The sequence below is a fragment of the Crotalus tigris genome, unplaced genomic scaffold, assembly GCF_016545835.1.
Source record: "Crotalus tigris isolate CLP2741 ecotype Arizona unplaced genomic scaffold, ASM1654583v1 scf7180000023584.419172, whole genome shotgun sequence".
In the NCBI taxonomy this organism is placed as follows: Eukaryota; Metazoa; Chordata; class Lepidosauria; order Squamata; family Viperidae; genus Crotalus; species Crotalus tigris.
Window position 1 is genome coordinate 149,859 of NW_024100059.1, and position 13,195 is coordinate 163,053.

The 13,195-nt window shown below is 40.4% G+C and overlaps 1 protein-coding gene across 4 annotated transcripts in view; it reads right to left on the reverse strand.

Annotated features, from left to right (window-relative positions):
* The window catches only part of LOC120297126 (cAMP-specific 3',5'-cyclic phosphodiesterase 4B-like), an 89,374-nt gene that overhangs the window by 12,238 nt on the left and 63,941 nt on the right, over positions 1 to 13,195 (reverse strand). For all 4 annotated transcript variants that reach the window (XM_039319391.1, XM_039319393.1, XM_039319392.1 and 1 more), the window contains 5 exons: positions 13,022 to 13,115; positions 7,625 to 7,803; positions 2,224 to 2,322; positions 993 to 1,157; positions 390 to 489 (listed from right to left, as the gene is read on the reverse strand). In XM_039319391.1, coding sequence (XP_039175325.1) covers positions 390 to 489; positions 993 to 1,157; positions 2,224 to 2,322; positions 7,625 to 7,803; positions 13,022 to 13,115 — 637 coding nt within the window. The remainder of the gene's footprint in view (positions 1 to 389; positions 490 to 992; positions 1,158 to 2,223; positions 2,323 to 7,624; positions 7,804 to 13,021; positions 13,116 to 13,195) is intronic.

Sequence of the window (13,195 nt, forward strand, 5' to 3'; positions counted from 1 at the left end):
GGGAATCTTTTCAGATGTTAGGATCCCTAGGAGAGGCAGTTCTCTCAGGTCAACAGTTGAGCATGAACACAAGACAGCATTAAGATCAGTCAGTTAATTGACAGAGACAACAAGATCTTCACCAAAACAGAGCAGCAATATCTCTGTGATTCCTCCAAATGTACAGTTTTGTCTTACAAAGTATGTCCAACCTATCCAGAGAGTATTAATTTGGAGAAGACAATATTCAATTGTGTGGAGGAGAGGAAGACATTTTGCAATTCTCTTTCTATCTAGATTAACCTGTATGCAAGGCACATATATCCTGGCCACATGCACCCACCCCTGATATTTTTGACTCCTTGCCACTCCCCTCCCCCGCGCTTATGTTCAGTGTGGCCTTCACTCACTGGTGTTGATCAGGAATTGGTTGGAGACACCCGGATGGTCCACATCATGAATGGCAGCAGCAAAGATTGCAGCCAAGATCTCCAGGTCAGTGAAGACAGCCTGTAAAGGAAAAAGAGAATGAACGCCTGGTGCCTCTGCCCTGTTTCATGGAAGAACATCTGCCAGCAAATAAAAAGCAATTAACGGGGGTTAGAATTTGGATCCCCAAAATATGTGTGTTGCCACCCTAGATGGTGATCCACTACTGATCAGAGCAATAGTAAGCATTTATAAAAATTCAGCAAGCTTCAATGTAAGGCATAATAAAATTTTATAATGGAAGCAAAATACCCAGTATTATAGGTATTGCAAAGCATAACGTTTAGAGAAGTATGTAAAGCACTGTGAAGCAGTATATAAGTCTGAGTGCTCTTGCTCTAATACAAGTCATAACAATCAGTTAATTGTAAGTTAATCTGCCTCCCACTGCTGTTCCAAATGAAACAGGGAAAAGTACAGAAACTCCCCGTCCTTTGGGACTCTGGGAACCATCCCCTCAGAGAGCCTGAAGCAAAGGCAGTGTTGGATCCCCACATTATAAACTGCAACAGATCGTGACTTACATCCAAGGCTGGTGTAGACAGGAGGACGTGTGTGGATTGAGTAACATCAGCAGCATGGAGACTGTTGTGGTAGGCCACATCAGCATGGTAGTGATCTTCTAGTGTCATGATATAAGTGACTAATGTGTCCACAGGGATCTTAAAAGTTTTCAGCAAGTCTCTTTCCTATGGGGAAAGAAAGAAAAGGTAATCAATGGTTGAAATAGAAAAGTGATAGTTTACAGCTTCTTCTATGGACACTAGCTCCTGAAAAATGAGCACTAGAATCTTTACCCTCCCCAAACAAACGGCAATCTCCCCTGAAAAGGGAAAACTGTGTGATATACTCCAGCTCCTAAGCAATAATTATAATTATACCTTGAAACGATGAACAAGAACTACCTCTACCACTGCCATGAGTCTAGATCCTCCCTTTCCATGTTTTGAAACTACATGGGATTCAGCAGACGTACTTCCCAGGCATCATCATTCCTTTGTGTGTATTCAAGTCCCCCCATTATATATAGAGTGCTGTACATGAACAAAAACAAAAATAATCCTGCCATCTCTCCTAACTCTAACTCCAGTCCTAACTTCCAGCCTGCTGGTGTTTTGGCAAAGTTAGCACTTTTGCAGATTCATGAAAAAATAAATTCTCTAGAGATAAAACTCCCCAAATGTGTGGCCACCGATTTTTCAGTACATTGGCTATGCTGGCTGGAATGATGATAGTTTTGGTCTAATCAGGCTGTCAGATTGAACAATTAATCGTAAATGGATTACTTTTTTTGAAGGCACTTTCTACAGAGAGGACAAGCAGTACCGGTTACATTCCTGATTATATTTTTCCTATAGACTATAGGGAAAGAACCTGGAAACCCCACACCTCAGAATACAGAATGACAGATTTCAGAAACTGCAGCTAAACCTCAAATCAAAGCAGAGAATGCTTTCTTCAATTAAAATGCTTAGGCTGCTGCCCACATAATAAATCAGCCCTGTTTATATTATTGCATATGTTGCTTTTTGATATTGCATATGTTGCTTTTTGATTCATTTCTGTATCCAACTCAATATTTCACTGAAATAATTTAGAGAGTGAATTTCTTTTAAAAAGGTCAGGCTTCAAACTGTATAGCATTCTCAGGGTTATTCTCAACAGTACTACTGGACCAAACCAAATATGTGACTGAGATGTGTGTCCACGTGCAGGGCTAGCAGGGGAGGGAATAGTGGCCTATGCAAACCTTACCTGGAATATTGTATACATGATGCAGCTGAGTGACCGATTGTTGGAATAGTCAGCAACCCGGAAAATGTTGAGACCCCACTTGTTTAGATATTCCAGTTCCTAGAGGAGCCACAGGGGAAGAAGTCAGTGAATGTTTGCCACAGTAGATGTCAAGAGGAAGGTCCAGGAGGCCAGAGCAAATGGCAGATGAAGAAATCAAACCTACCATATTTTCTTTGCTATGCCACTAGCTCAAAGGTCATTCTTCAACCATAAAATGAAGAAAACCCACTGAGAAAGTCCATAGCAATTAAGAATGTCATCTAGTGTGAATATTCCATGAGACCATTAAGTTCAGCCTAAATGTTTGGATACAAAACCAGGCAATGGTTTTTTTTAATTTTCATTGATCTTGAATGCTGAGATAAAAGAAATCATAAATAGTCCAGTTCCATCACAATTTTCTAAAATATTCCCTTGGCTCAAAAGCAAAACAGGAATCTTTTCTGAAGCAAACAAAAAACATAAATCTAGATTACATAATACTGTCATCTATCACAATTTCTCTCATTGGAACACTCTTTTCTGATAACCTTTGATTATGTAGTAGTGTATTACCACCTAACAGCAAATATTTTCTAAAGAAATATTTATTCTTTTTAATTGTAGCACATGTTTGTTCTGCACCAGGTGGGCATTATTCAAAGAGTTCCTTTAATTAACAAGTTCTGTCTTGCTTATTCCTGGATTACATTTGAGCAATCAGTTATCAACTTAATAAAATGAGATATGAATGAACAATTGTTTTATCTCTTTTTTTGTGAAAGATGGAAAGCTAAATCTGCAGTTTAAAACATTTCAGATACATTCCAGAATACAAATAATACATACATTCAAAAATAAGATATTTTCTGAACAAGTCAAGACATTAAGCTAAAAATAAATTATAGCTTCATATTTTGTTTTGTTTAGAGAGTATCAACCAGTTTCTTGGTTTGAAGAACATGAGGAACCAAAACAAGCATTTCCTGATTTAATTACTCATTTGTATAGAAAAAGGAACAAAGTAATTTCATTCAAGTTATAATGCTTTTTCACATTTTTTTCTCATTAATACAAGGTATTAGCTGGGTGTGGTCAGGGGATATCAATACTGATGTAGCCTACAAGAACCAAGGTATAATTTGCTAGTTCAGAGTAAAATAAGAAAATGAAGACTTATATTCCATGGAAATACAGACAAAGGACCAAGATTAATTCAAAATTATTGGTTCAATTCATAAAATGCAATTTGTCTGAATAATTTTTCTGTTAGCATTATTACAGCAGTGTATATTCCTCCTTGTGCAAACAGAGATGAGGCTCTGATTGTTCTCTGATGGTATGATCATCAGTAACTTACAAACTATTTACTTGGAGGGTTCTTTTATTATAGTGGTAAGTTTAATCAAGTTGATTTGAAAGCTACTCTCGCCCATTTCCATCAATATGTAGACTTTGCAACAGAGGGGGGAATAAACTGGATCTTACTTATTCTAAAATCAGCATTCAAAACTATCCCCACCCTCACCTGGGCTCTTCTGATTATCTCTCTATGCTGCTTATCCCAGCATATAAGACTTTATTACTTGGAGAGAAACCTACAGTGAAGCAAGTGAGGGCTTGGGCGGAGGGAGATATAGAAGCATTACAAGATTGCTTTGAATGCATGGATTGGGGCATGTTTAAAGAAGCAGCAACAGATAATCAACATATAAATGTAGAGGAGTATTCTATCACTGTGTTTGCATATATTCAAAAGTGCACTGAGGATGTCTGTGTCCTTAAAAACATTGTTGTGAGGGCTAATGAAAAACAATGGCTGAAATACGTGATTCATAAGATGTTGAAAGCACAGAATGTGGCTTTTAAATTTGGGGATATGCTGACATTTGGAATAGCCAGAGCCAATTTGAAAAGCACCATAAAAAGAGCAAAGCAAGCCCATTGTCAGAAAGTTCAGAACTTTTTTCAGGACCCGATGAACACCAGGGCATTATAGACTAAGGTAGCTCTATTGTGTGGTAAGGACAACACAGAGTTTTTAAATGAGCTGAATGCATTTTTGGAAGATTCGAGGCATCAAATAGCACCCTTGCGAGGAAAGCTTGCCCCATCCTGATGAGGAAGTGCTTAGCTTTGATGTTACCTCTGTCCAGAGGACATTGCTGAAAGTTAGTATTTAGAAAACAGCGGGCCCAGATAATCTCCTTGGGCATGTTCTCAGGAAATGTGCAGATGAATGGCTTGCATTCTCACAGGTATTTTCAATCTTTCACTGCAGCAGGCAGTGGTCCCATCGTGTTTTAAGACGGTCATTATTTTGCCAGTGCCAAAAACATCTACAATTATGGGTTTCAATGATTACCGTCTGGTTGCACTTACATCCATCATTATGAAATGTTTTGAGAGGTTGATAAAGGACATTATTGTATCCAGCCTCCCTCCAGCATTTGACTTGCTTCTGTTTGCTTACTGTCCAAATCGCTCTACAGAGGATGCTATTCCTTCTATTCTCCATCTGAGCTTGGCATACTTAGAGGAAAGAAATACCCATGTGCGAATGCTGTTTGTCGACTTCAGTTCGACATTTAATACAATCATTTCTCCACATGCAGTAGACACACTTGGTCTTTTAGGCTTTAATACTCCTTTGTGCAACTGGATTCTTGATTTTCTTATTGATGGGCCCCAGTATGTGCAAGTTGGGATTAATATTTCTAATACTATTTTCTCGAGCACAGGTTCTCCTCAGGACTGCGTCTTAAGTCCACTGTTGTTCACCCTGTTGACCCATGACTGTTGTGCAAGGTTTGCCACCAACCATATTGTGAAGTATGCAGATGATACAACGGTAGTAGGCATTATTCAGGATGACAACGAGGGTGCTTACCGCAAGGAGGTAGAGGGTTTGGTGAACAGGTGTAACAAAAACACCCTCATTTTAAACATAGGAAAAAACTAAAGAGATCATTGTTGATTTCAAAAAAGGCGGGCACAGCCACACACATCTGTGTATTAATGATTCACCTGTTGAGGTGGTTAGCAGCATCAAATATCTGGGTGTGCAACTAACAAATAGGCTAGCTTGGTCACTCAATAGTGAGATACTGGTGAAGCAGGCACAGCAGTACCTGCATTTTTTGCGTCACATGAGAAAAGTACCTTTTCCTTGCCCTGTCCTTACCACTTTCTATAGAGGGACAATTGAGAGCATCCTGTCATATTGCATTACAGTCTGGCTTGGAAGCATCACTGTTTCAGACGGGTAGTCAGTGCAGAGTGGTGAGGTGGCAAAAAATATTATTGGTAGTTCACTTCCTTCTGTCCAGGACACAGCATATAAGGCAGTGGTTCTCAACCTTTCTAATGCCGTGACCCCATAATACAGTTCCCCATGTTGTGGTGACCCTCAAGTGGGTGTGGCCACCAATAAGAGGGAGTAGGACAGCTAGGGAAAAGGGGAAAAAAATGGCGGACAGCGTGGTTTGGCGACCCCTGTGAAATGGTCGTTCGACCCCAAATGGGGTCCCGACCCACAGGTTGAGAACCACTGATATAAGGGTTGCTTGAATAAGGTCCGCAGGATGTTTGGGACACTACGCATCCTCTTCACGACGTGTTTTCCTTCTGGGAGGAGGCTTCATGGTGTCTGAAGCAGAACATCCAGATTCAGCCATAGTTTTGTTCCATATAGCATCAACCTTGTGAATTCTCAAGTTTCCTTTTTCCACTATATATTCAAAATGGATAGTGATCAGTTTATGTGTGTGTGTGTGTATCATATGTATATGTATGTTGTGTATGTGTATGGGTTGATATATACTTTCTTTTGAGAGCAGGCAACAGAATTTGATTTTTAATGTGTGTCAGTATGTTCACAGTAAAAAAATGACAATAAAGGTTATTTTATCTTAAAACTGATTGCTATGCGGCTGTCTATCCTTATTTTTGAACTTAATATTTCAAGAATAGTTGGATGAATCTAAATAGATATTACGTAATTATATAACTAGATATGAACTAGATATAATTAGATATGAACAATATCTACAGGAATATGAAAATACAATTAGAACTTAGAACATAGAATAATAGGGATGCAAGGACCTTGGAGGCCTTCCAGTCTAACTCCCTGCCCATCTCCCTGCAGGAGATTCTACACCATTTCAAATTAGTTCACCTAAGACTAGAAGCTGGCAGCCTAATAACCTTATTGACTTGCCGCATTACAGTATTGATCAGGTTTTTTAGAGGACTTTTAGTGGAAATTAGTGAAACAGTTATTTAAAACTTCAAATTTCTGGAAAGAAGTGTTTCTCTTCTTTATGCATATTATTTCTGGATTGCAAATTTCAAGCCTACACTCTTTTGCTCACCCTGTGCTCGGTTTAGAATTCTGATAATGTTCGCAGTTTTGGATGTCACTAGCAGTTACAGCGAACTGACTGGGACTGAAAGAACAAAGACAAGAATGGAAGGAATTGTTACTTGTTTAATGAATTATGATTTATTAAGCCAAGAAAGTTATTTCTGAGCTGCTCTTTTACAATCATTTCAGGAGAACAAGTGAGTATTATGTTGATGGATCCTGATCAAGCCCTAGGATTTATCAGGCACCACCTTACTAAAGTCAACTGGCCCAATTATTTCAAGAAGGTCACCTGGCTGTCCCTTGTCCCATGGAATTTGGATGAGATGGCTGGCATTCTCTTGACCAGATGGGGCGTGGTTTCACCTGCTGCCTGCATCCCATTGGATGGGGCTTCATGTGTTTGCGTGGCCCAGTTTCTGGCATGCCGAAGCCCAGTGCCAGTCCATGGACCGGGTGTTGGGGACCCCGGGCCTAGAAGATGGGCAACTATATAAATGTCCCAAAGGTGCTTTTTCAAGAGGCAACTGGACTTTCTTGTTTTTCTTTGAAGACATTTTGCTTCTCATCCAAGAAGCTTCTTCAGCTCTGACTGGATGTTGGAGAATGGCAGCTGGTCAAATGGAATAGGAATACACTAACTCAGTGATGTTAAATCTTTTTTGTCAAATGTGCTAAAATTACGAGGAAGTGACTCTCTAGTACCAGTTCAATATCCTGTTTAGAAGGAAATTCTGCCTCAAAGACAAAAACAATCTGAGATGAAAATACTTTTGTATCTCGGCAAGGCAGAAATTGCCTCTGGAAATCAATCTAAATAAAATGTATTAAAGCTGGCACTCTTCTCAGGGTCTAGAGCAGGGGTTCCCAACCTTGGCAATTTTAAGATCTGTGGACTTCAACACCCAGAATTCCCCAGTCAGTACAATTTCCAAATCGTCCTTTGCAAAGATGGGCACAGTCTTCCTTCACTCCCCTCCCTGCTTTTTTTTCATGTTGCTAAATGCTCACCTTACTGAGTAGCTCTTCCTGGTCTGTTTTCACCCCAAAGCGGGGACTGCTGGAGTTGGTCAGGCTGGAACTGTGCGTGAGTTTCTTGACCCCACTGATCTGACACATGGGTTGCTGCCGCTTCTTCTTCTCCCGGTCTTTCTGTGTTGGGGATGGAATCTCCACATCGTTCTGCTTGTCTGTGGATGAAAAGAGACTGCATCGGAGAGAGAAATAACCAGGGGAAAAACAGGAAGAGCACTACCCCGCCTGAGAAGTAGCCTCTGGATCAAGTGTCATGATTTGTGGCACAGGTGCTTTATCTTCATCCACCCATCGTCCAAATGACATTGCTCCCCAGACGGAATTTCATTACTGTCTCAAAGATGTAAGAATGAAAGCTTAGAAATTATGGAGCAAAAGGAAATTTAACCTAATTCCTGGTAGCTAAATTTCTCATAAATAAATCAGGATACTGCAGGAATGTTGGGACTAGGGTTGGATACAATGCTAAAACTTCTTAATACTTATTGGAGTCTTGGGAGGGGAGCTTATTGTGTAATTGTCCTACTTTATTTGTCTGTTTAGACTTTTTCTCCCTTTGTTGCCTTTGTACATTTCCTCCTCCCCCATATTTTAAAAGTAGAATAGCCTCAGAATATGATTGTGCTTCAAAGTATATGTAGACTCAAGTTTTCTATAATTCATACATTTAGTTCTGTCTCATCATGAGCTCCAGCTGTTTCAATTTTGCAGCACCCCAAAAAAGAACCAGAAAACCATCCAAATGCTTTTTGTGTGTCTTATAAATACCTACTGGACAGTACCAATAACCTGGGCAGTCAAACAATTATTTTTATTAATTTTAACTACTTTAATAAAGTAGTTAGCAGTAGCATGAAAGGGTGCTGATCTGCACAAGCAGTGATATTTTTCAGTTCTTATATTTTTTATAAAGTGTCCTCAACAACGCCATTCTGAGATGCTTATATCAACATACATTCCATCTTCTAGAAGACTTTTGTTTATACACATATAATTAAGGATATAACAAAAAAGTGCTCAGAATCAGATTGACACAACACATCCACCTTTTTAATAAACCAATCAAACAGGATTTATCTGTCGTCTTAATTCTGTCCCTGACTCTAGTCTTTTACTTTTTCCAGACAAATGAATAGCTGCTATTGCTCCTCTAGAGAAAGAAAGAAAGAGAGAAAGAAATAGAATGCTGGACATTAGGCCAAAGTGGTAGTGAAAACAATCCTGCTCACTCTCCATCGCAATCCTGAAGACAGATGCAAAATTACTTATTTTTAAGTCTACTTTCCATCTTCTGAAGATACTTCAGGTTCATGAAGATGGAAGGGAAACTGTTCAGTTTAGGCTTCTAGACTGGAAGACTCAAAGTACAATGTAGAGCAGTTTGGGGGAAGACTCACCCTCAGGAGTGGAGGGCCTTGTTCCCCCACCTTCTTCTAGGACTGTCTCCAAGGGCAAGAAGTCACGTGTGGGTGGTACCCACTGGGAGTACAGAGCAGGGGGAGGAGATAGCCTGCCAAGGGGAAGGTGGCGCACATTGGGGGAGCCTAGAGGAGGCAGAAAATGGGGAGGACGCAGTGTGACAGGAAACTGGGAGGGAGTCGCATCATGACATGGCAGAGCTATACCCCAATGGTACCTGCGGGAGAAGCAGCGGCAAGGGGGCCTCATGGCAGAGTGGAAGGGGCGGGTAACAGGCCCCGGGAGGAAGCAGGGCATAAGTTGTAGTACCATTCTAGAGTGTTGGGTTCTAAGTTACTAGGAAGAAGGATTGTGACAACAGAGAATATTCAAGCCAACTGCCATACATTTGAATTCTTTCAAATACTGCCCCAAACAGAGTCCCCAATATTCCCGTCTTCCCCCAAGTTCACCTGAAAAGGCTTTGAATAACTCTGGAGCCAGAGCTCTACCATGTTTGGCAAAAACAGGGGGATGTCCTTTGCTTAGACAAAGATGGTGGTCAGACTCTGGAAGACGACCTATAGGAAGAATTAGCTTCCCTGTGGTAACAAAACAGCTCAAGTACATCTGCAATCTCATCTGTTTCATAAATGATCAAGCAGATTCAAGGGGTTGCCTGGGAGCTTGAGGATCTGGAAGAATAGGCTGCCTCAGTATTGTGGAATTCTATCATCTCAGGACACTTAATGAGGTTGAAGCAAATAAGCATCTGTGCATGTGTATCTTTATGGCTGAGGCAAATTCGGAATAAAAAGTTGAGAATAAATTTAGGAGTTTTGATTCCTTTCTTTCCTCACCTCAACTAACAAGCTCTGCTTCTAGCCCTCAGCCACAAGCAACCAGTCACTCTGGCCATTTCCTACCAATCACTCAATTCTGCTTTGGTGCCACAGCCAAGAATGAAATCCAAGTGCTCAGGCAATTCCCAGGCTGACCTATCAAACACAAGTTCTTCTGCCAACATAGAAACAGTTCCAAAGCCCCAATGCATGGGGCCAAGCTAGGTAAACTGGTATAGGTCCTCCCCATCTGCTCCATCTGAAATCTCTTCTTTCCACAGCAATTCCAAGATCTCTCACGGGACAAGGGATGTGTGTTTGTGAAGTCAATCAGCTAAGCTCAGTAATGGGATTTCACTATCTCTTTTTCACCTCTTTTGCGCCACTGTGGCCTGGCACTGCCTCATCACATGACATTGGCAGACCATGCCACAGCTGCTCAGGAGGAGCAGGGAGGATGAATTCTGGCCCTTGCTCAACTGATACTTGGCCTCCGTTTTCAGCCCATGTTCCAGCTCTCACACAAGGCCTCCATTGAAGTGGTGGTTTGCATCAACATTTGCTTAGGGCTGGGTATTTGCATCCACTGACGTCAATGGGAGGCCTGCTTTCTGGAGAATGCAGTGGACAGGAAGCACCCATGAGTTTGTTTCAGATGACTACAGTTCTTAGCTATCCTGTCTGATTCAGTCTGCAGCCCTTGGGGGAGTCCTACACTGTATGACAAGGCCTCTGATTCTGCAAATACTAAGATAATCATGTATAGTTCCGCATACAAATGCAGTACTTATTTCGTTTTTATGTAAACACGATGTTTACACAAGTTTACAGAGGTTGGAGAACAACCTGCTTAGATTTGTGTGCATAAGATGAGAAAACTGCCCGACAGACTAATTCTATGCCTTGTTGGATTTACCAGTCATGTAAAGATTTGCTCTCAAGTAAATATGTTCAAGAATGAAGCTCTGGCGGCATCCTTATGTTCATTTATATGACAGTAAGTCCCACTAATCTGAGTGGAGCTTACTTCAGAGAAAACCTCTTCCAGATTGCTTGTTTGTCGCTGAATGGAAAAATCATGGCATGATCCAACTGTGAAATCCAGGAACCTGGACATCATCATGTACCAAATAAGAGTTGAAAACTAAAAATTTTGCTGCAGATTCAAATTATCTGATATTAAGCAGAGACCACAAAGGAGCCATCAACACTTTCTGATTCTAACACTTACATTATGCCTTCACCCTTTCTCCAATGTGGTGCCTTCCAGAATGCCCAACCAGTTTCAGCCCCACCCTCAATTTCCTACTGATGCTAATATGATTGCTACAAGTGTGCTTGGGAGGGAGCACTGTATGGGAGGTATCCAACTGCCCAAACGCCTGTGTACTTCTGCTATCTTATCAAACATTTACTTAGCCTTAGGAGAGCGGGTTGAAAGGGGAAGGAGAAACCTGTGAGCACAGTCTTTCTTCTTGCCTAAAACCCAGCGATTGGCATTCTGAGACAGGTACAAATGAATCTCTGCAGAGCAGCAGAATTTGAATTTAATTCCTTCTGGAAATTGGAGGGAAAAACTCTGTGTTCATCAGTCTATGAAGAAGCTGGGAAAGAGTTCTGTCTGTTTGAGCTTCATCACATGATTATGCCTGGTGCTATCTATCCCTGCACAACAATGCTTTAGCAGTGGGAGAGGAAGGACTCTACTGTAGTAACAATTTGCAATTAGTCTCTGCTAGGTTTTTCCCTCAGTGGGCTTTCTTCTTTTCAAATGACTTCAGCCAATCAGATTTGGCTGTAAGATGACATCAGCAAGTGCAAACAAAACCAAATCTTTGCCCTCAGTTTAAGCTGATGAAGGGAAGAGTGGAAATCTCTGTGTTGCCAAGGCAACTATGCTGCCTCAGCCCTTGGGATGCTCCTTGTCTACAGCACTTCGCATACTGGCATACTGCGGAGAGCGTCACAGAAGCACACCTGCCTGCAGATGTTCTCTGTGCTCATGATATTACTTTCTATGGGACGTGCATTGGAACACGCAACCTCAAGCACATTTGCATAGGATGAGTCACGGGGAAACAAACTGCACTGGGGCTAGGGACTGTCACTTATTCCTCCCACGACGAATATTTTTGTCCTTGTCCAAACTGTTCCTCCCAACCTCTGAGATGGAGGGCTTTTGGGATATGCACGAACAAACATTAAATGGAAACAAACCCCTATTTTGGCTTAACTCTAAGGAAATAATATAATAACAGTCCAGAATAAAAGGCAGATGGCTTTCAGAGAATCATTCATTGTTAGATGTGGAAGAACATGTAAGATTTAGCAATTATGTTTTCCTTATTATACTCCAGGTAAATTATCAATGTTAAAGAACTATAGGCATTGCCATCAGTGTTTAGAACAATAGAGTATAATTACATTCCTGCTTTGGACAGGACAAGAAGCAATGGATGGAAAATAATCAAGGAGAGAAGCAACCTAGAACTAAAAAGAAATTTCCTGACAGTTAAAACAATTAACCAGTGGAACAACCTGCCTCCAGAAGTTGTGAATGCTCCAACACTGGAAATTTTTAAGAAGAGATTGGACAACCATTTGTCCGAAATGGTATAGGGTTTCCTGCCTGAGCAGGGGGTTGGACTAGAAGACCTCCGAGATTCTATTCTATTCTATTCTATTCTATTCTATTCTATTCTATTCTATTCTATTCTATCCTATTCTATCCTATTCTATCCTATCCCTTTACCAGAACTTTTACTCATAATATAGGTTTATGTTACTAAAGGTGTTGATGTGATTTCTTTTTTAATTTATTTATTCATATGGCTTTTTCTTGGGGCATAGTTTATGAAAGTGTGAGAGCTAAACTATTATCACTCTGAGAAGAAAGGTTAATGTCAATTACGTTCTTTATCTCTTGTTCTGCCTTACTGTACAAAAAATATAACTCACTTGTGGACCCTAAAAAGAATGTTTTCTTTTTAGCAAACTGCCTGATTGTATTTGATTGAAAAATAATATAGGATACAGTTTACAATATTGCATAATATTTTTTTAAAAGAATGTACATGGATTGTAGGTACAGTAGGTTTGTGGCAATGTTAAAAACATACTTCCATACACTTACCTAAAAAGGTGTTGGAAATGTACTCAGACACCTGGTTTCCAGAACGGCTCATTTCAGAGAGGTGGGTTAATTCACGGTTCAGCATTCTTTTGAACTATTAGAGACACACAAAAAGAGAATGAAATAATTAATATATATTTTCTGTCCATGCTCTGGTAAAAATGGAAGTGCATG